General features: G+C 33.3%; 1 protein-coding gene across 1 annotated transcript in view; it reads right to left on the bottom strand.

Annotated features, from left to right (window-relative positions):
* The window catches only part of LOC128992031 (activator of 90 kDa heat shock protein ATPase homolog 2), a 40,726-nt gene extending 19,769 nt beyond the window's left edge, over positions 1-20,957 (bottom strand). The window contains exons 1-6 of the mRNA XM_054415379.1: positions 20,709-20,957; positions 18,701-18,847; positions 8,801-9,080; positions 7,852-7,972; positions 6,105-6,196; positions 4,218-4,346 (exon numbers count right to left, since the gene is read on the bottom strand). Coding sequence (XP_054271354.1) covers positions 4,218-4,346; positions 6,105-6,196; positions 7,852-7,972; positions 8,801-9,080; positions 18,701-18,780 — 702 coding nt within the window. The 5' untranslated portion in view covers positions 18,781-18,847; positions 20,709-20,957. The remainder of the gene's footprint in view (positions 1-4,217; positions 4,347-6,104; positions 6,197-7,851; positions 7,973-8,800; positions 9,081-18,700; positions 18,848-20,708) is intronic.
* Between the last annotated feature and the right edge of the window lie 309 nt (positions 20,958-21,266).

The following is a 21,266-nucleotide window of genomic DNA, read 5'->3' as shown; positions in this document are numbered from 1 at the left end:
AGGGATCATCACTTTTTTCTAAGTGGTACTTAAAGTTTTTTACTTGCGCTTCTATGAAGCCGTTGCTTTGTGGAAATTTTGGACTTGATGTAATCAATTTAAATCCATAATCACGACCAAGTTGTTTGAATTGACAGCAGTCAAATTGAGAACCACAGTCTGCTCTCACTGTCTCAGGTACACCATGACGTGCGAAGATGGACTTTGTATATGTCACAATAGTGCCCATTTTTAAGTCATTTAGTCTAGCAATCTCCATAAACCTGGAATAATAGTCTGAGATTAAGAGATACCAGTGACCTTTGCACTTCAACAAATCGGCACCCACTATTTGCCAAGGTCTATCCGGATAAGGGGTTGGTATCAGCGGCTCTGCTCTCGTAGCGCGATTTTCTGCACATGTCTTGCAATTTTCTACTAGTTCTTTGATTTGTTGAGAAAGACGAGGCCACCACACAGTCAATTTTGCAAAAGATCTACATTTTGTCATGCCTTGATGTCCTTCATGAATACTTCTTAGTACATTAGCTCTTAGAGAATTTGGTATTATAATACGACTTCCAAAGAGAAGTATACCATTTTGCTCACTTATATCTTCTCTATGATACCAGTAGGGCAATACATCTTCTGGAATCTTAGATTTTTCTGGCCAACCTTTCGCACAATACTGTGACACATGTTTTAGAGTTTCATCTTTCATAGTTTCTTGATTTATTTCTCGCAACCTTTCATCCGAAACTGATGGTAGAGTAGTGTCAATGTTTTGTATATAAGCAAGGATTTCCTCTGTAAGTTCCCATTCCTCTTCAGAGTTCTCTGTGTCTCGAGACAGTGCATCAGCCAAAATCAACTGTTTACCGGGCGTGTAGGTAATGTCATACGTATATCTCATCAGTCGGAGTCGTATTCTCTGAAGCCTGGGAGTAATATTGTCCAAGTCTTTTATCTTGAATATGAAGAGCAAGGGCTTATGGTCTGTCTCAATATGCAAATGCAACCCTAAAATGAGGTGTTCACAAACCGTTCACACCCCCAAGCAATGGCTAGAGCTTCTTTTTCTATTTGAGCCCAATTACGTTCGGCTGATGACAAACTTCTCGAAGCATAGGCCACCGGACGTTTAGTTCCATCTTCTTGAAGCTGAATTAGTGCAACTCCAATACCGTATGACGAGGAATCCGCTGAGAGGAAGGTTTCTTTAGAAATGCTGTATAAAGCGAGACACGGTTCGGACATCAATGACAGTTTAATCTTTTCCAAAGCTTGGTCTTGATCAGGCCCCCAAACAAATTCTGTATTTCTTTGCAGTAAAGCATGTAGTGGATGAACTATGGTCAACAAATTACGAATAAACTTGGCTACGTAATTGACAACACCTAGAATTCTCCTTAGTTCTTTAACATTAGTTGGCGTCTTGAGTTTTTGGATAGCCTCAACACGAGAGGGATCTGGCTTAATACCATTTTTAGTTACAAGGTGGCCTAGTAAACTGATAGTGTCATGCCGGAACACACATTTTGATCTATTAAGTGTCCAGCCCTTTTCCTGGAGCCTACACAAAACACGATGTAAATTTTTGTCATGTTCTTCCATATCTTTCCCGTATATAGTTATGTCATCGAAATGGCAAACAACACCTTGAAGGCCTTCAAGTGATTCAGACATTTGACGCTGGAATACTTCTGAACCAGTGGAAATCCCGAAAGGAAGTCGTAAAAATCTGAACCTTCCAAAAGGTGTGATGAAAGTAGTCAAATATGAAGCTTCTTCTGTTATGGGTATTTGCCAATAACCCGAGTTAGCATCTAGTTTCGAGAACACCTTAGCACCATCTAATTGTCCCAGAGTGTAGTCTACAGAGGGCACAGGATATAGTTCTCGTTTAACACTCTCATTAAGTTTAGTAAAATCTACGCAAAGTCTTATTGAATTGTCCTTTTTAGGGACAATGACAAGAGGTGAACACCAGTCAGTCGGAGTGTCTACTCTCACGATAACACCTTTATCCAACATTGCATCTAGTTCTTTTTTTACAGCATCTTTATAGGGTAGGGGAACACGCCTTGGAACTTTGAGAGAGTACGGTTCAGTGTTTGGCTTTAATTTTATATTATAATGAGCTTGTGTATCACCAAGACCGCTGAAAAGTTTAGGGTATGATGTAAAAGGATCAAATGAGCCAGTTGAGTTGACTCGAAACATCCTTTTAACTAGACCCAATTTTTCACTAACTTCATTGCTCAAAAGGGTTCTATCAGCACCAGATATTACATAAAACTGAGACTTACAATATTGATTCTTGTACTGGATTGTACCCTCGAATACGCCTAAGATATTAAGGACAGATCCGTCAGGCCCAATTAAAGTTTTGTTACTTGAATTTAGTGGGTACATAAATAATTTCAACTTATAGAGTGATTGGGGCAAGACACAAACGTCAGCTCCAGTGTCTATCTTAGCTTGAATACATACTCCATTTAGTTTAACTTCAGCAGACCATTTTGCTTTAGGATTCTTTTGAGGATTAACAGACCCCACAAATTTGTCACTCTTAATAACTTCATCTTGAAGAGGGTTTGAATTTATTTCCTTGACATTTTTGAACTGGCAACATTTAGCAAAATGGCCCTTCCTGTTACAGTTTCGACAGAAAATATTCCGGGCAGGACATTTTGGTCGTTCATGTTGAGCGTTACCACACCACTGGCATTGATTATAGTAATTGGTACTGGACGCTTTGGAATCAACTGGAGGTTTCTGAGCAAATTTAGTGCCCCAAGTCCTTGAAGTGACTTTATCTGCAGTTAGTGCATGTTCAGAAGACCCGGACCTCATCAATGATTGTTGCATTTTAACCGATTCGGCTTGCTTAACATTTGAGACAGCAGAATTAAGGGTTAGATCTGCATTCATTTGTAGTTTTTCAGATAAATTTTTGTCTCTAATCGCTACAACAAGTTGATCTCGTATAGCCTCATCTTTATAAGAAGCAGGAAAATCGCATCTAGAAGCCATCTCATGAAGATCATGAATCAAACTCTCAACACGCTCTTCCTCATGTTGAACCCTAGTATGAAACATGTACCTCTCATAGATTACATTCTTAGAAGGAGCGAAATATGTATCAAATTTTTTTTAAACAGTTTTGAAACTTTTACATTCCTCAGATGTCAAATTAAATGATTCAAATATGCTTTCGGCCTTTTCGCCCATCATATATAGTAAGGTGTTTACCTGATATGGTTCGTCTTCATTGGTGAGCCCAGATACCGCATGAAAGCGCAAGAAACGGGTTTTCCATTTAGACCAGTTTTCTCCTTTAAAATCAAAATGTTCTGGGGTAGGAACACTAAAACTTTTCATCTTCATGTACTGTATATTGCTAAAACAATAAGAAGCCCGCTGCCACCATGTAGTGTTATCGCAAGTTAAATTAAAATATAGTTTTAATAAGACAAATACTTTATTAGGTAGCTTTTTACAATAAACCAGATTCAGAATGTTTATCAACAAAAACTAAACAAATAATATTCTAACACCATATGTTTTCAAACACATATGAATAACAACACAATTTTAACTCTAAACAATACAGAACAGTGCTCAATGCGGCAAAAACTTCAGTTCAAAAGTTATTGCAAATTACGGCATTTCCTCATAAAATAACAAAAAAAATCACATCAAGACCGCTTGACCAATTTTGATTAAAATTTAGCATGTCATATCCTTTTATTTTAGAAACAAAATAGTTCAACACTCAATGTTTTTTTAAGAATTACGGCTAGTGATTTCCCCCAAATAAAATATCATAGTTACTCTCACAGCTTACCTCATAAAGGTTGTTGTCAAGCTAATGGGAGAAAGTATGTGTCAGATTGATGATACCATTAATTTAATACTAGCTGTTGCCTTAATTGATGACAATGTACATTCAAAAGTATTTATCTGTTCAAATGTAAACAAATCTTTTCTCCATAAGGGTAACATGGGAACTTTAAAGACCACTGGGGCAGAGCCCTGAGGAGTTTTCCAAAATTTTATTTCACACAAATCTTCTTTGGGTTGTATGTAATAAGTTGCCAAAGTTTCATCACGATCGGATGGCCGGTTTGGTATTGCATAAAGGACAAATGAACAAGAAACATTACATTGGATTTGATACATTTGACAATTTGATCACCACACATAATCGACAATTATCAAAACTTAACACTCACCTCAGGAACTGTCAGCGCTCTGTATAATTCTGTTCCAGTACATTGAAACATCACCGTCATTTTCACTGTGCTAGTTTCTATTTTGACACCCTTAGAACCACTTGTGTTGTTACTTTGATTAACCTGCACCTGTAAACAGTTTTAATTAGTGACTAGTAACCTGTGTCACTTTGTGACTTCAAAATCTGTGATATAACTGATATATAGTTGATAAGGGTGAAAACTATTATTTGTCATCATATCCCAATTATTTGCATTGCGAGCCCTACTATTTTCATGGTGGCACGATCTATTTGAGGTACCTTAGAAGAATATCAATTACTAATAAATCATACTATGAAAACACAAAATCTAACGTAAGTAATTTTCTTCTTTACATTTTATACAAATAACATTACAACATTTGAGTTGAATTCACTGAAACATCACCAACTGTGATTTACCAACTAAAGATAACACCATTGTCGTATGGATGTAAACAAAATTGTATCATGGCCATCTGCTTTGATGTAAACAAATGTAAACTTGAAAAAATTCAGATTTCAGAGATTGTAAATTTCAGAATTCAGCACAAACTATGAAACTTAAAAAGCCTTTGGACAAAGGACTTTCACGGTTATATTATTCAAACCCGCAAAAGGCACATAGAGGATAAGAGCTTTAAATTGATACCCAATATCCCTATAAAAATGAATATATAAGGGTCGATTTGCTGTACACAAAAATACAACAAATCCTTTAAATAATATAGGTAATCAGTTGGCCATATTCTTCAATGCATTATGGCAATCAATAAAGAAGGATTAGCAAGTCATTAAAATTTCCAAGCAAGATAATGTATGAGATAAAATATAGTTATCTTGGTAAAGCTGTGTGAATGTTTTGTGCAAGCAAATAAAATTAAAGTCTCAATAAATTCAGTTACTTAGATGCATGGATGTGTCTGTCTCCGTAAAGTGCCACAAGCTATATTTAAGATTATAGAACATTCCAACATTCTATAATTCATCTTAATCAATCAAGGCATTAAAAATATGTCCAAAATGTCATACTCATTTGTATATTTATTGATATTTCTTTTCTTGAAAAACAATGTTCACATGAAAGTAAATTTTGAGATTTAGTTTTGTAAAAAGCCTACGGTACTTTATAATTTGTGCATTTTCTTTAATACAGTCTAATACAGATGAAAAGCCACAAAATTATAATTTATTGGTCATTTTGAATTTTGGTAATCAATCAAATCTTATAATACCGTATCAGTATTAACAATTATTTTTTTGGTGATGAACCTTGCAATTGTTAATACAGCTTTGTTTGCTTATACTGTACCTGCTTGTTGCTTGAAATGTACCCGTAATTCTGTTAGTTGTCAAAGTCCTTGTACATTTACAGTAAGATAAATCGGGTATTATTTATTTTTATAAAACACTTGGTTTGGACATGATCCCACTACCTACTGATTGTTCTCTTCAAGAAATCAAAAGTGTAAAGTGCTTTATCAGGTGTAATATAAGGAAATGACTAATATTTCCAAACAGATTGTTTATTTAATTTAAATATTTACACTAGTGATGAAAAATTAATGGTTACGGTATTTGACTAATTTCAACACTACATCATTCGCACAACATGCCATAGAGCACAAACAACTAAACAAAAATAATCTTTGTTTTGGAAAGTTAACAATTATACTGAAATTGAGAATAAGATAGACCACTACTTTCTCTGCTTATTTTAAAACTTAGAATCAATACTGATTGCCTTTCTGTTGCATATTTTACTTTCAACCAACATCAAAATTTGCTTTCTGGTGCTTAGTTTACTTTCAATCAAAAATTGATTGTGTCCCTATTACTTGGCTTCCTTTCAATCCACATTTATTACCTTTTTGTTAAAACCACTTGATAGATTTGAGATCTGTTTATCTTGAGAACTTTGATCTTCCTTCTTGGGCAGGATCATTCCTTTGGAGAATTCTAAAAAAGACAAAGAAGAAATCACAAAATGTATCCAATAACATAAAATCACAATAATCAATAGGTAGTAAATGTTTTAAAACTAATTTCAATACCCTATCAATGAAATTTAACATTATAAACACAGGTAATACTGAGTTACTGTATGCTATTATAAAATTATTGTTGTCATTAACCTCAGATACTGGAGCTTTATACATGTAATATTGGCATGATAAAAACAGTTAGTTGAATAGAGTAGTTCACAGTAGTGTATCTAATGACAAAGATATAGTGTTTAATTGATTGTAATTGACTGGTCCAATTGTCTTGTTATTTGAGGTTGACTGTTTCTTTTATTTGCATTTGTTAGTCCACATGGGCCACAGAGGCGTACAGGATGAACTATACTGATAAAAAGTAGTGGCAGGTCAGATACCAGAATCTGAACCCAAGACATTGCTACCTTGGGCCCTGAGTCCTTGGCCCCAACTGAGCCACTGACTCAACAAACATATATTTTTTCATCAACATAAATTATTGACATGCCTTTATAATTACACTAGTAATGAAATATCTCTAAATAATAGGCCTATCTAAGACATTTTGGGCCTAACATAATTAAGAGGTTTGAAAACAAAAACAAAATTAAAATTTGACAAAAAAATTTTGTTTGAAATTATTGATTTTTATAAATGAAAATACGACGCCCAAAAACTGTACTAAACATTCTGAAACTATATTAATTTCATAGGCTTCTTTGAACATATGAGAGTAAGCTGATTTATTTGGAATTAATGAAGTCATTTTGTATAAACATGCAAGTAAACAGTGTTTACAAAAGACGTTTCAAATTTGGTTTTGACATCCAACATTTCTAGTTTTCATCAATACAAGAAAGCCTACAACAATTTTGAATAATGACAAAATACGAGGGTTGTTTTTTTTTCAACCTCCGATAGGCTATGAACAAAAGACAAGTTCATATAAAACATTAAATTTATTACCAAAAGTTTGGTCCATTTATGGTTACTTTTTGACATAATCACCAAAGAGATTGAGACATTTGCTATATCTGTGCACCAGCTTTTTAATACCCTCTTCAAGAAAAGTGGCCGCCAGTACATTCCAAAAAACAAAAAAAATTCAAAAAACAAAAAAATGTCAAAAAAATAAAAAAATCAAGAAAAAATAAAAAAGGACTTTAAAATGTCTAGAAATTCAGTAAACAAATCAATAATGGTGAATCTGTGATTTATTTAACCATTCTCCAACTTGTTCAACCAGCTCATTACTGTCGTTTCAGATGACTTGGTTCAACAGTTTGACAGGATGATTAAATAAACCACATAGTCACCATTATTGCTTTGTTTACTGAATTTCTAGAAATTTTAAAGTCCTTTTTTATTTTTTTGTTGATTTTTTTATTTTTTTGACATTTTTTTGTTTTTTTGAACTTTTTTGTTTTTTGAATGTACTGGCGGCCACTTTTCTTGAAGAGGGTATTAAAAAGCTGGTGCACAGATATAGCAAATGTCTCAATCTCTTTGGTGATTATGTCAAAAAGTAACCATAAATGGACTAAACTTTTGGTAATAAATTTAATGTTTTATATGAACTTGTCTTTTGTTCATAGCCTATCGGAGGTTGAAAAAAAAACAACCCTCGTATCTTACCTTTCTTAAGAGAAACTACGTATTCTTCAAGTTTTTCTCGGATCCTTTCTTTCCCTTGATGGTAAAGGAACTCTTTAATTATATCTCCTTCACTGGTTGATTCTTTTAATGATACAGTAATCTGTAAAAAGGGGGGAAAGGAAAATTACTACAAATTCATAGCGACCAAATCCAACTGTGACAGTCTAATGGAAGATTTCATGTAAACAATAATTTCACAACCCAAGCTTTTGTACACTTGTGCTTACTTTTCAACGAACGATTAATGATTGATGAACATTTGTTTAGTTGCACAGTCTAATAAAGTGAAATAGTCAAAAAAACCTTTTCAAAAACTGGCAGTGATACTTTGATAAACAAGTCATCAACTGGTTTACCAAAATAAAAGAGCCAGTAAGTCACACAGGAGATTTCAACTCAGTGCCTCCATTCACCATTGAATAAGAAATGGCAGTACCTATTTGATTTCTGATAATTTTTTATGCTGTACAGTACCTAGTCAACTAGTCTAACTCATTTTTACAGTAAATCTATGATCTGCACAATATACAACAAATTCAAAATATAAACTTTAATTTCAGAAAACAACTACATAGGCGTGACAACTATTCGTCCTTTAAAATATCTGCTAAAAGCGGATTGGTAAAATCCTATTATTAAAGCCCTCGCCCTAGTCAAGCGTGCTCAATATTTCCATTGAGAATATATAAGATATTACAAAACCTCTGCTGTAATTGATGCTCTAAAGCTAAAATAAATTCATGATTCCAACTGATCAATTTTTAACTTAGAATCTGATTTTATGGCGTCAAACACAATTCAAGCTTTAGTATAGGAGTGATTGTAGAGTAATCCCTCATTAAAAACTCACTGTTTTTTTTCTAATTTTTAATAAAAAAAACCAATACCAAACTAAAAAAAATGTTTTACTTAAAGAGATAATACATACATCTACTTCAGAGACATCATTCTCTTCACTAAGGTTAGGAATATTTATTTTCCCTTCGACTTCTTTAAAATCTGCACCATTTAATCTTCCTTTCCATGTTATTGTCATGTCCCATTCATAGAAAAAGATTAATTTTCCCTTTCTGTTGTTGGCGACTGCTTCTCCTTCGATCTTTTCCATTTCGGTAAGCCAAACTTCTGCCAGATCACTTTTAATGCGCAGGCCAAGCAAAAGATCTTTCAGTTTCTCTTGAGACCACGCACAGGCATTTTTCTCTGTCCTATGGAAATACATCAAATAAAAAAACAGTAAAAGATATTAACAACATCACATGATAACAACCAAGTAGGCTAGAGACTAAAAAAGAATTTAAGTGAGGCTTTTATAATGAACAAAGTTATTCTGGTGGTTTTCAAACCACTGTGATGCGGTAAAATTAAATATCATCAACATAGGCAGTAAATATTAAATATTTACTGCCCATGGCTAATTTTGGGATTTTTTTAAGACATTAAGTTCAGCGTTCTATCAATTTAATATAACCTCCAGATACTTTATGCAAGTTTATATAGTAAAATATAGCGTCTGATTTTAATTCTAAAATTATCTAACCGAAACACATGACAGGAAGTTGTAAAAAGTATCTTCATTACCTCCACCCATCTCTTCCCCCCCTCTCATTAAACTCACTGAACCTTCTAGTGTTTGCAGATGTGAGATGATGTGGTCATTGTAGCCGAAAATAAATATGACCTTCGAGCAATAGGCCTAACAGAAATAATAATAAAAGATAAAAAAAAGTGGGCTTACAAATAAATGAGAGTAAAAAAAACAGCTAATTGAAAATAAGTAGGCAAGATGATGAAGAAGACCACTTAGAAGTATTAGACCTACAGGTTCCACAAAGCAAACACGAGGCATCCTCACCCCTGAAAAACACGTACAAACATACGTTGTCTTTTCCCCCATTTCGGACGCCAATTTTTAAGTTAGAACTTTGGTATACGTCTTAACTTGTTCACAAAGAGTATCTGCTTTCATGTATAACCTTAAATTAAGAATTTTTTACATAGATTTTTTTTAAACAATGTGAAAGTAGGTCAATTTTTCTAAAGTTTGGTAACGATTTCGACCGTAATAAAGTTTAAATGTTGTAATTTGCTTTTAATAGAAAGAAAATTCAGCCCTTTCTGTAAACAATGGTAAACATTTCATGTAAAATGGGTGAAAAATAGCGTCCAAAACAGGAGAATAGGAACGCATGTTTTGTAGCCTGAGCGTCACTTGAATTTACCGGTAAACTCGCTACTAGCCATCCTATAAAACTCGATCTGCTTCTCTGACCTACGCAAGGTCGCTCTGCTGACTTGTTGTGCTGAATTGTTTTTAGAGTCTCACTGTGGTAGTAGAACTTACTGTCGAAGTACAATCTATTACTATCATCATTACCACAACACTTACGTATATTGTTTATTTGTTAATTTTCCCACAAGAATTACTGAAACAACAAAAAGCACCATAGATAATATTTTTACTAATATAAATAATGCCTATTTCGATGTAATTGGTTTCAATACTCAGCTGTCAGACCATGATGGTCAACTCTTTGTAATAAATAGTAAAAATGATAGTCCTGATAATGCTGTATATCTTGAATACTCTAGGAACTTTAGCACTGCAAATATAGATCACTTTATTGAAGTTCTTAGCCTTGAAACTTGGTTTAATGTATTTTTTGCTCCAGTTGAGTCAAAGTATGATGTATTTCACCAAACTTTTATGTATTATTTTGAGTTGTGTTTTCCTAAGAAATTATGTAGAAAATATAGACATAGAAGCAGGTGGTTTACTGAAGAGCTAAAGATTGAAAAACAATCAATTATTGAGTTTGCTAACAATGCTAGAATGTTAAAAAGCAAAACCATGTACAAACAACTAAGACAGAAGAATAAAATGTTTAGAAATAAGGTTACAGCTGCAAAAAAACTATATTATCAAAATAAAATAAACAAATCAAGTAACATGAACAAAACCAGCTGGCAAATTATTAACTCTGAAGTCGGTAAGGCAAAAGCAGATAACCACATTACTAGTGTTCATATTAACAATCAATGTTGTTCAGACCCTTATGTTATATGTAATTCTTTTAACAATTATTTTACTGATTTGGTTGACACAAACATTGTTCCTAATTTGGATTCACTTGTTAGGGATGTAAAAGACAGTGTAAAAGTAGTTGAGTCAGATTATATAATTCCGGGTTTTCATTGTACACCTGTTGATGAGAAAGAGATAGACGAAATAATAAGTCATCTTAAAAACTCATTTAGCACCGGCTATGATGAGGTCCCTGTGGTGATCATCAAAAAAGCAAAATTACCCCTCAGAAAACCTATAGCTCATTTAGTAAATTCTTCCTTTGTATCAGGCATTTTTCCTAATAAACTAAAAATTTCTAAATTAATTCCATTATTCAAAAAAGGAGATAGATATGAATTATCAAACTACCGTCCAATTGCTCTGCTTCCGGCCATGTCCAAAATATTTGAGAAAGCCATGTACAACCGTTTATATAGCTTCCTGGAAAGTAATCACCTTTTTGAGGACTGTCAACATGGATTTCGAAGTGGTAGATCAGTTGTGACAGCTGCTACAGAGTTTTTAGAGTCAGTTATTGATTGTTTAGATGCAAAACAAAAGGCTCTTGGTATTTTTATGGATTTAACCAAGGCATTTGACTCTATAAACCACAATCTACTTTTAAATAAATTGTCAAGCATCGGAGTAAAAAATAAATCTCTTCAATGGCTAGAATCATACATTTGTAATAGAAAACAATTTGTAGAAACTATCCAATTCAATAATCAAATGAAAATTACTCACAAGTCAAAAATTAGAACTATTAAACATGGTGTACCACAGGGATCCATCTTGGGTCCCCTTCTATTCATTTGCTATGTTACAAACCTACCAGGGCTGACTAAATCTAGCAAACTTTACCTTTATGCAGACGATGTAAATCTTACAGTTACCGCTAATTCTGAAGAGGAAATTGAAAAGACAGCTAATGCTTATCTAGATATACTTTCAAATTTTTTCCAAAACAATCAGTTACTTTTGAATCCAGATAAAACAAAGTTCATAAATTTTGAGACCCGTCAGACAAGACTTTCAATTAATCCTTCACTAGAAATTAATCAGAAACCTATTGAAGAATTAGAAAATATTAGATTCTTAGGATTTGAAATTGACAAAAATTTAACTTGGAATTCTCACGCAAACAAAGTAATAAAAAAAACTGTATCTGGTCTATTTGCATTAACTAGATTAAAAAATCTTCTTGATCAAGTAACATTAAAATCAATATACTTTTCGTACATACATTCTGTTATTTCTTTTGGAATATCTCTGTATGGCGCTACATCTATCAATAACTTAGAAACAATCCTAAAATTACAAAAACGAGCTATAAGAATTATTTTGGACCTTGACTCGAGAACTTCAAAAGAGCATTTTAGATCATTAAAAATAATGACAGTATATGGATTGTACATCTATGAAACAGTTCTATATGTTAAAAACAGATTTTCTCAATTGGCGTTAACTGGTGAACACCACCACTACAATACCAGAAACAAAACCAACATTGCTCTAAACCGCCACAGATTAGAACTTTACAGTAAAAAACCAAGTTATACCGGCTCCAAATTTTACAACAAAATTCCAAATGAAATTAAATCGGCAAAAAGCATGGTCGAATTTAAGAGGGGTCTTAAAACATTTCTCATCAACAAGGTATTATATTCCCTTGATGAACTTTAAAATTTTTAGAAGGAGTGTTAATTTGTAATTTGTATAAACTTATGTTAGATTTTAAGAACTTTGTATCCATAGAATATAACATTGTAATATAAAAACATTTAAGAGAATGACACTATTCATGTACTTTGTGCTTCAATGAATAAAGAAATATTGAATTGAATTGAATTGAATTGAATATTGAGTCTATTTACTGTGTCATTACGGAAGATAGTAACTACAATCTTAACATGAAAATTAGTGGTTCATATTAATTTTACTGTTTCATTCTCTATTTTGTCCCTTGAAAATATGTTTAAAATGGGAAATCGAAACAAAACAAATGTAGAAAGGTACTGAGAAAAATTTAATAAAACTGTTGTCTGTATATTCGTTATCATTTTATTTTATTTTTGTGTTTGATATGATTGTTTGAAATAACGCTAAAACCAAAACCAACCTTGAAAAAACCATTAATATTGAATGTTTATCCGTCCGTTACGTTTTTGATTATTTTAGTTTCATTACAACTCAAAATTGTCGACTCAGCATAAATCAGCATATCCTAGTCAAATCAAAGTAGTAATGGATAACAATTTAAATAATAGGGTTAATTATAATTTTTTAACAAGTCTAAACTTACTTAGCAAAGCACAAGTACACGGCTAGTGCAACTAAAAATGAAAATTTGAGAATTACTATGGTTTTTACGTAAATAGTGTTTATTTAGCCCCAAGCAGGGGTCATTTTTAAGTGAATTTTCCAAATAGGGAAGCTATTGTCTTAGGTTTCGTGGTAAGACCTCGACCCGAGACCGATTTACTTTTTTGAGGTCCCCAGAGGGCTCCTATTTTAGTGAAAATCCAATCAGGAAAATATAAATTCACTTAGTCTACAGGTTTACTGAGGCGGGATAGGCCTATTTATGTTTAAAAACCTTGTTCAACAAGATATGTCCTTTTCATTCAGCGTATGCCTAAGGTCTAGCGTTCAATGGATATCGTGGACACGCGAGGGTCGTGATGGTGATGTGAGGTGACATGGATCATATAGAGTCTTTAGTGTTTTGCGTGCATTTTTGTCAAATTATGGGAACAGCGTGGATAGGCCTACGCCCTACAGTGAGTCATCACTGCCGCTGCAGTCATTGGCCGTCGGCTACGGTCGGCTACACCTGCACATCACCTGATCTAGTGATCTAGAGCTAGTAGTCCTGAGAACGGCTTTGATTACTGCATCGTGCGATCCTACTAGTCCGGTGGCTTAGGGCTTTAGTTTACGAATACTGTTACCTGGTGGATAAAAGTACCAAATTTGGCATGAGGATACCTAAGGGTATACTAATAAATTTTAGCCTAGGAGCCCTTTTGAATTCCTAACAATTTCCATGCACGGCACCAAAATCAAAAATTGCCGACAAAACGTTCAAAAACCACGTTGGAATATATATTTATGAGGGACCACTACTACAAATAACATACAGACAGATAGGCAGAAACGTTTCGAGATAGGACACAAGTTATACAGGGTGGAACGAAGTTAGTGTTAAAAAATTTTATGTGTTAAACTACTAAGTATTGGTGACAAAGTGGCACCAATTTAAGTTTCCATACCCTCACAGGTAGGGAATAACAGACAATTTAAGATTTTTTCAAAATATTTGTACTTACTTACATAAAATGGCCATAAGTGCATTAAACATTGTTTTTATTCCAAATTCATTGTCATTTTCAAAATCCTCGTTAGATTTCCAATAATAATAGTACAAATTCATTGAGAGTAAACATCTGCATAACCACTTATTTGGCCATGAAAGTTTGAGTTTGTGATTTTTTATAAAAAAGTAATAACTTTTTCCAAAGTCTTTCTATACTACACTGGACTGTAGAGAGTGTCAAATATTACTAAAAACTTCTGCAGTTAATAACCTTTAAAATGATGTATAAACATCCACTGTTCCTTTGATTTGTAGTTCTCAAATTTAAGAGTTTCTCATGAAAAACACGGAACGGCTAATGTTTAATTTCCTTTAAAAAAACATGTATTGGCTTTAATGATATGGCAACAGCTGCTTTAAAAATCATGTTTAAATGGGTATTATTGCAATTTTCAGAATCCTTGTAAAATTCCTAATAAGAATATTGAGGAATTGTTAGGATTGACACTTTATGAACCTATGGTTTGTGATGAATTTTCATTTAGGGGGGTTTCTTCTTATTTATTGGAATAAATTAAATATCGTTTACTGTGTTAGTTCTATGGCACATTCAACCGATGTGCGAGATTGACAATTTGCAAAATACACAATTTGAATGATAAGAATGATAATGATGGGTCATATGGTGTGGTTTGCTGGCATTCCAGGTCGCCAGACCTAAGTCCACTGGACTTGCTTTGTGTGTTATGTGGAGTACTTGGTCTACTCATCTTTAGTGGAAGATAATCAGGAAATTAACTACTGGATAATGAATGCAGATGTGCTAGTCAGGGGAACGTTGTATTTTAATGTTACTATTGGTGCCACGTGCAAAAAAGCTTGGCTGTGTATCTGGGAAAATGGAGGAGATTTTGACAAAAAAAACTCAAGTAGTTGGCATCAAATAGAAGGCAACTATTAAAACGTCAAGAGTAAGGAACAGTTATTTAAGTTTCGAATATTGTGTGTTTTAGAATTAACTTTTAGTTTTTGTATAAATAACTAAAACTAAGTATTTTTGAGGTGTTAACAACTATTTTAGTTAAGAAATATATCACTTGACTGAGTTATTTCCATTAGCATGTGTCTTTGCACTACAATCAATTAATTGGTATACTATTCATAGGTTAATTTTCGGTTTTTGGTGAACATATTGACAACATTGTAAAGTGTAGTATCTACATAATTTTATAGGCTACTCCATTGGAAGTATTTGCTTATGCTTAAAAAAAAATTCTTAAGTTAAATGTACCATGTGTAACTTTAAACAATATTCAATGTATTAAAAAAAATACAAATAAAACTAATTTAACAAGTTTTTACGAAACATACGTTTATATGCATGTTAATCCTAATAGATCTTTAATATTCTTACAATAAATCTCACAAGGATTCCAAAACATACAATAGACCCTATTGAAATATAACTGTTATTGCAGCTATTGCCATATTATTTAAGCAAATACATGTTATTTTAAAGGAAATTAAACATTAGCCGTTCCGTGTTTTTCGTGTGAAACTCTTAAATTTGAGAACGACAAATCAAAGGAACAGTAGATGTTTATACATCATTTTAAAGGTTATTAACTGCAAAAGTTTTTAGTAATATTTGACACTCTCTACAGTCCAGTGTAGTGTAGAAAAACTTTGGAAAAAGTTATTACTTTTTTATAAAAAATCACAAATTCAAACTTCCATGGCCAAAAAAGGGTTTATGCAGATGTTTAATCTCAATGAATTTGTACTATTACTATTGGAAATTTAACGAGGATTCTGAAAATGACAATAAATTTGGAATAAAAACAATGTTTGATGCACTTATGGCCATTTTATGTAAGTAAGTACAAATATTTTGAAAAATCTTAAATTGTCTGTTATTCCCTACCTGTGAGGGTATGGGAACTTAAATTGGTGCCATTTTGTCACCAATACTTAGTAGTTTAACACATAAAATTGTTTAACACTAACTTCGTTCCACCCTGTATATTAAATTTGTTGCTTGTTTTGGACTTCCGAATACTATAACCTGGTAAAATGTGTCATAGTGGAAACTGGACACCCTGTATATTGGGTGTTTTCATGGAAAGCAACGTTTTAAATCTTGGTTTTCTTAGTTTATTTTCACTAGCATTTAACAAACACAGACTGTTCTATACATAGATTTCAAGTAAGTTATTTACTAACACTAAACAGTGGGTTATTTATATGTATTAAATAAATAAAATGTGAAACCAGTCTTTCGACTTTTAATCTCACTAAAGAGAGCAGATAAAAATATGATACCAAATTCATATTAGTTTTGAAGTGACTTGTGACAATGATTCTTTGCTTTTTCGATACTACTTCTACCCCCCAGATGAATTATTTTACTTCAGGGATTGAGTTTTGGTGTGATGGCTAAGTAAAATAATCAGTATTTGATCGGAATTAATTTTCCGTATATCGAGTAATCTTCAGTGTAATCTTTGCTCAATAGTTACAACCGATGTTTTTTCCTTCTTACTGTATTTTGTAATTTGCTAGTATACTGTGTATGGCTTGTTATATACACATGTTTAATCTATGTATACACTTATGTGAGTAGTGACAAATGAGTTATGTAGCAAAATACAAATTTTCCTGAGGTAGTGGGTGTCACCAATCACGTTTTCAGGACTATATGTCCATAGTTAAAACATTTAGTCAAAATCCTTTCACTGGATTTTAAAATTTAATTACGGACAGACATACATAGCTGGTATTAAAGAATAGGATAATATATCAAGCTTTTTCTTAATCAGATTCCAAAATGTAAAACTAACTAATAGGTATACAATAGAAAAAATATAACTGCAAACATCCTTCGTAATAAAAAAAATTCCCATGTCAAGGGTGTAGTGTTTATCATAGACTAAATTACTCGATTTTTTTGTGGATCCCTGTCACCCCAGGTCCATGGAAATAATAAACCCAGTATATATACAAGCTGCCATCAAACAACAGAAGCAAAAAGGAGACCAGAAAAATAAATTGCATTCAACAACTTAGAGACGTCCTAAATAAACGTGCCAAAAATTACTTTTTACATTGAATTTTGAAAATAATTTAGTGATTAATTTAGTTTTGAAACCTTCATTACTGTGATTTGGACAGATATTGTATAATTTATTCATTACGATTTGATTTTTATATTAATGTATTAACTGTTGGTCGTATGTTTAATTTTGTAACTATAATTAGGTAATCGTTAATCTGTATATATACATCATGGTATTCATACAAGCTTACCGTAAAATGTGTTAGGATTCAATAATATGTGAAATGCTGTTGTACTGATTTTTTCTTAGAATATATTTCAATACCTGTACATAAATTAATTTACTTGCCATTTTTAACTTTTATATTATTATTATTTGCTGTATTGTACTTTTCTACCTTGACAAAGGTATTATTATAATTATTGTCATGACAAAGAGAGTTTTTGTATTACATATATATAGCATATAAAACATTGAAATATTTTTTGTTATCATCGTTGTGTGTGTGTTGTAACTGTGCAAAAAATTAACAGAAATATCTTCAGTAACGAAATGGTGGCTATATGGTTAACTCCTTAAAATATCCTGGTGTGGTACTGTACTGTATTTTGTTCCATTGGAATAAATTTGTTTACTATTTCCTTTTATTTTAGAAGAATAAAAGAACAGAGAATATAATCTTTTATTAAATGGAATCATATCAATGAAATGAGTAATGCATTTAAAAATAAATTATCACTGCCATTTATAATATATAAACTCTCTTCGTGTTTAAGCCATTTAAAGAGGCCGCCACAATATATATCTTGAACATGTACAATAGAGTATTCTAAGACCGACGCTAGGCAGGGCAGGGCGATGGTACTGCACTGCGCGGACTCGTGGCAGTGCGCGTGCGGTGACGGCTAAAATAACGATGTTTTTAGAACGGCATGAATACTGACCCCGCACCACTTCCCGCTACCCCTCATCTATCACCAAGTCATCCCCCCCAAATCGCAAACAGAGCAAAGGTGATGATGCCTCTTAAGTATCTGGGATTAATCACAAACAATAACAGAGATGATATTGAAATTCAAAACAGACCTGCGGAGGGCAGGAGACCATTGGGACCATTGAGAAGACCAAGGATGAGATGGATTGACGAAGTTCCAAAGGACCTAAGGAGTATGGGAGCAAACCTGGAGCTGGCAGAGGACAGAGGATCCTGGAGGCACATGGTTGGCGAGGCTAAAGACCACCTTGGTTTTCAATGGCCACACAGGAGTAAGAGTGAGTATCAGGTGGGGGGTACATTTTTAGCACTTTTGTAAAGCATTATGTATTAAACATGGATATTATATTATTTTGAAATGGTTTTAACCGTTGAGAGAGAAATAAATGACTTACCAGTGCCAGTTGTTCACATTAGTGGCATCTGGGCGTTCTTCTACAATCCATCGAGGGTCTCCTTCTCCCCACTTGGCCATCTTGGTTTTACCCAAACTGAGATATTACTAAGTTAAGAGATTTTGATGAGAACTTCAACAGCGAGTTCTGTGAAGAAGACATAAGTTAACATAAGAAAAATGTTTACAAGAACTGTGTGTTGGGACTAGGATAGCTTGTTTCTAACTAAAAATCATAATTAGAGGTAAACTTAGATGGTGGATTAAAAAGAAAAATATCTCTAAGTCCCATAGGATTTTGGGAAGAATAAGTAGCTACACATTGATACCTTCATTGATATGATACAACAACATGGGGACAACAGAATAAGTTACTTAATAATTAATACGCTAAGTTATTTGTAGGTATAGATTTACTATCAATAATTTAAGTCAATGTTGTTTTAGCAATGATAGGTCTAACACCAGTGAATCCATGTTACATTTATTATCCCTAGCTAAACTTATATATCTATACAAGGTAATTTTCTTAAGTTTAATTTTATCAAACCGAATGAAGTTTATAGCATCAGCAGATTGTGTACAATCAATTGTATTGTACAATATAGCCTACAATCAATTGTATATTGTATCATTGACTAATTGTATACAACCAATTGTAGCCTATATTGTAGACAATCAATATTATATTGTATCAATCAACGTTGTAACTTTAAGTGAAAACAGCTCAGGTCAGCTCTAGCTTGAATGCATAATGAAATTGAATGGAACAACGTAACCATCTGGTGGATATAGCCTAACGAAATCTATCTGAAATTGATCTGAACTACCAGGGGTAGGCTAGTTCAGATCAGGGGTAGTTGATCAACACCGCCACAGGGGTGTTGTTCAGGGGTAGTTTACCGTTTTTATTTTAAGAGACTCCTAGACGGGTCTTTCATTCAACAACTTATTCAGCTCTTGGTTAATCTTTTTGCCTGTCATTTCCCTCTAATGCGATCTGGTCTACAGTTATTTTACGGATGTCGTGGGACGGTATATTTCCCAAAGGGTGGTTCCGAAACCGGAAGACGAGCTTTGACCCAGATGAGAAGTGTTATAGATACGTAGGTTGTGGTTTTTTGGATGGCTTAACTTAGTGCATCTAGGCTAGATGCTTAATAAACCACGAGCATTTATGTAGTAGGATTTCAGTTTAAGAATTTATATTCCTGCTTCGATCAATTACGGTAACTTACTTAAGCATAAGCTTAGGTCTATTATGGGAAAGAAGAAAGACCCCAAAAAAAACTTTCTGCAAGCTGGTTCAGGTGAACTCAATGGTTGCTTCTGAATAAGTTATTCCTTATAAAAATTAACTGAAACAATTGTACCATGAAAGGTGCAGTAACATAAGATAATAGCAATAAGTTACTGTAATGGTATAACTTACGGGGTAACTTGAACATTGGTTCAACTGAACAATAGCCTACAACTTAAGGCTTGGGTTCCAACTTTTAACCAATCCGGGATTAAGAGTCTTCGCCAGTTAAATTGGGTACACTTCCGTATCTGTTGTCAAAAACAACCGAATGGAAAATTATTCGATATATTGATTAGCCTATTTCATTTGGTTAGGTAAGGTTAACCTATCCAACCATATGATATATTGAATGAAATAATCTATATATGGGTCGATATTTTCATTCGATTGTTTTTGGAAAGTCTACCCAAATTAGCCTAGGCCTATAGGGATTAGGTCTAGAACTGGGCTAAACTAACTTATATTTTATAAGTTTAAAGACCACCATTATTTACCTGTACAGTTATGGTCTGGTATGTAGACTATTATGATACAGTTATGGTTGATAAGAATAACAAATAAAACACTTCTACTTTTAAGTTAAAAAGGCTTAGGCCTATACCTAGCCTACCTAATTTAACCTAGGGAAATGTGCCATGTAGTTTCCTACCGTCAACCTATAACTAGAGCGTGAGCTAAATAACTAAGAGGATGAATGAATGAATACCTTTAAATGCGTTGCTTCGAGGGAACGAAGAATAAATACTTGGTTTATTGACAATGAGTTTTCCTAGTATTCGTGTGTTCGACCGGCAGATAATTCCTAACCAGAAACCAAACCACCTCAATCGGAATCCAAACCAAAGATGAAAATCTAAAGCGAAGCGACAGCTAACCAAAAACCAAACACCTGGTCTGGGACTGGGAAGCTAGTAGAACATATGGCTTTTTGGCTTTTGGGCCTTTGGGGCTACGCACGATTGTTGGTTAAGGTTGGTGTTTAGTCTGCTTTTCTGAAGTTCTGCTGAGTTCGAGTTCAGTAGTTCGAGTTCTGCTAGCTAGAAAAGAAAAAGAACAGGCAGAGACCATGATAGAAGACATGTGAAGAAGATTCTAGAACAGAGGTGACAAGACCATTAGGAACATTCGATAAAATACTATAAGGAATGTGTTTAATTTATAGCATAGATGAAATGTAATTGTATTTATTTAAATCATGTTCGTTTGTACATATATTTTACCATAGATCAATCAAACAAGTATGTTTTATTTGTGGTGTCATCTT

This window comes from Macrosteles quadrilineatus, unplaced genomic scaffold (genome assembly GCF_028750875.1).
Source record: "Macrosteles quadrilineatus isolate MER2022 unplaced genomic scaffold, UCM_ALF_1.0 Scaffold_4__1_contigs__length_99947679, whole genome shotgun sequence".
NCBI lineage: Eukaryota > Metazoa > Arthropoda > Insecta > Hemiptera > Cicadellidae > Macrosteles > Macrosteles quadrilineatus.
Note: the sequence above shows the minus strand (reverse complement) of the source record. Positions and strands in the feature narration are given on the sequence as shown.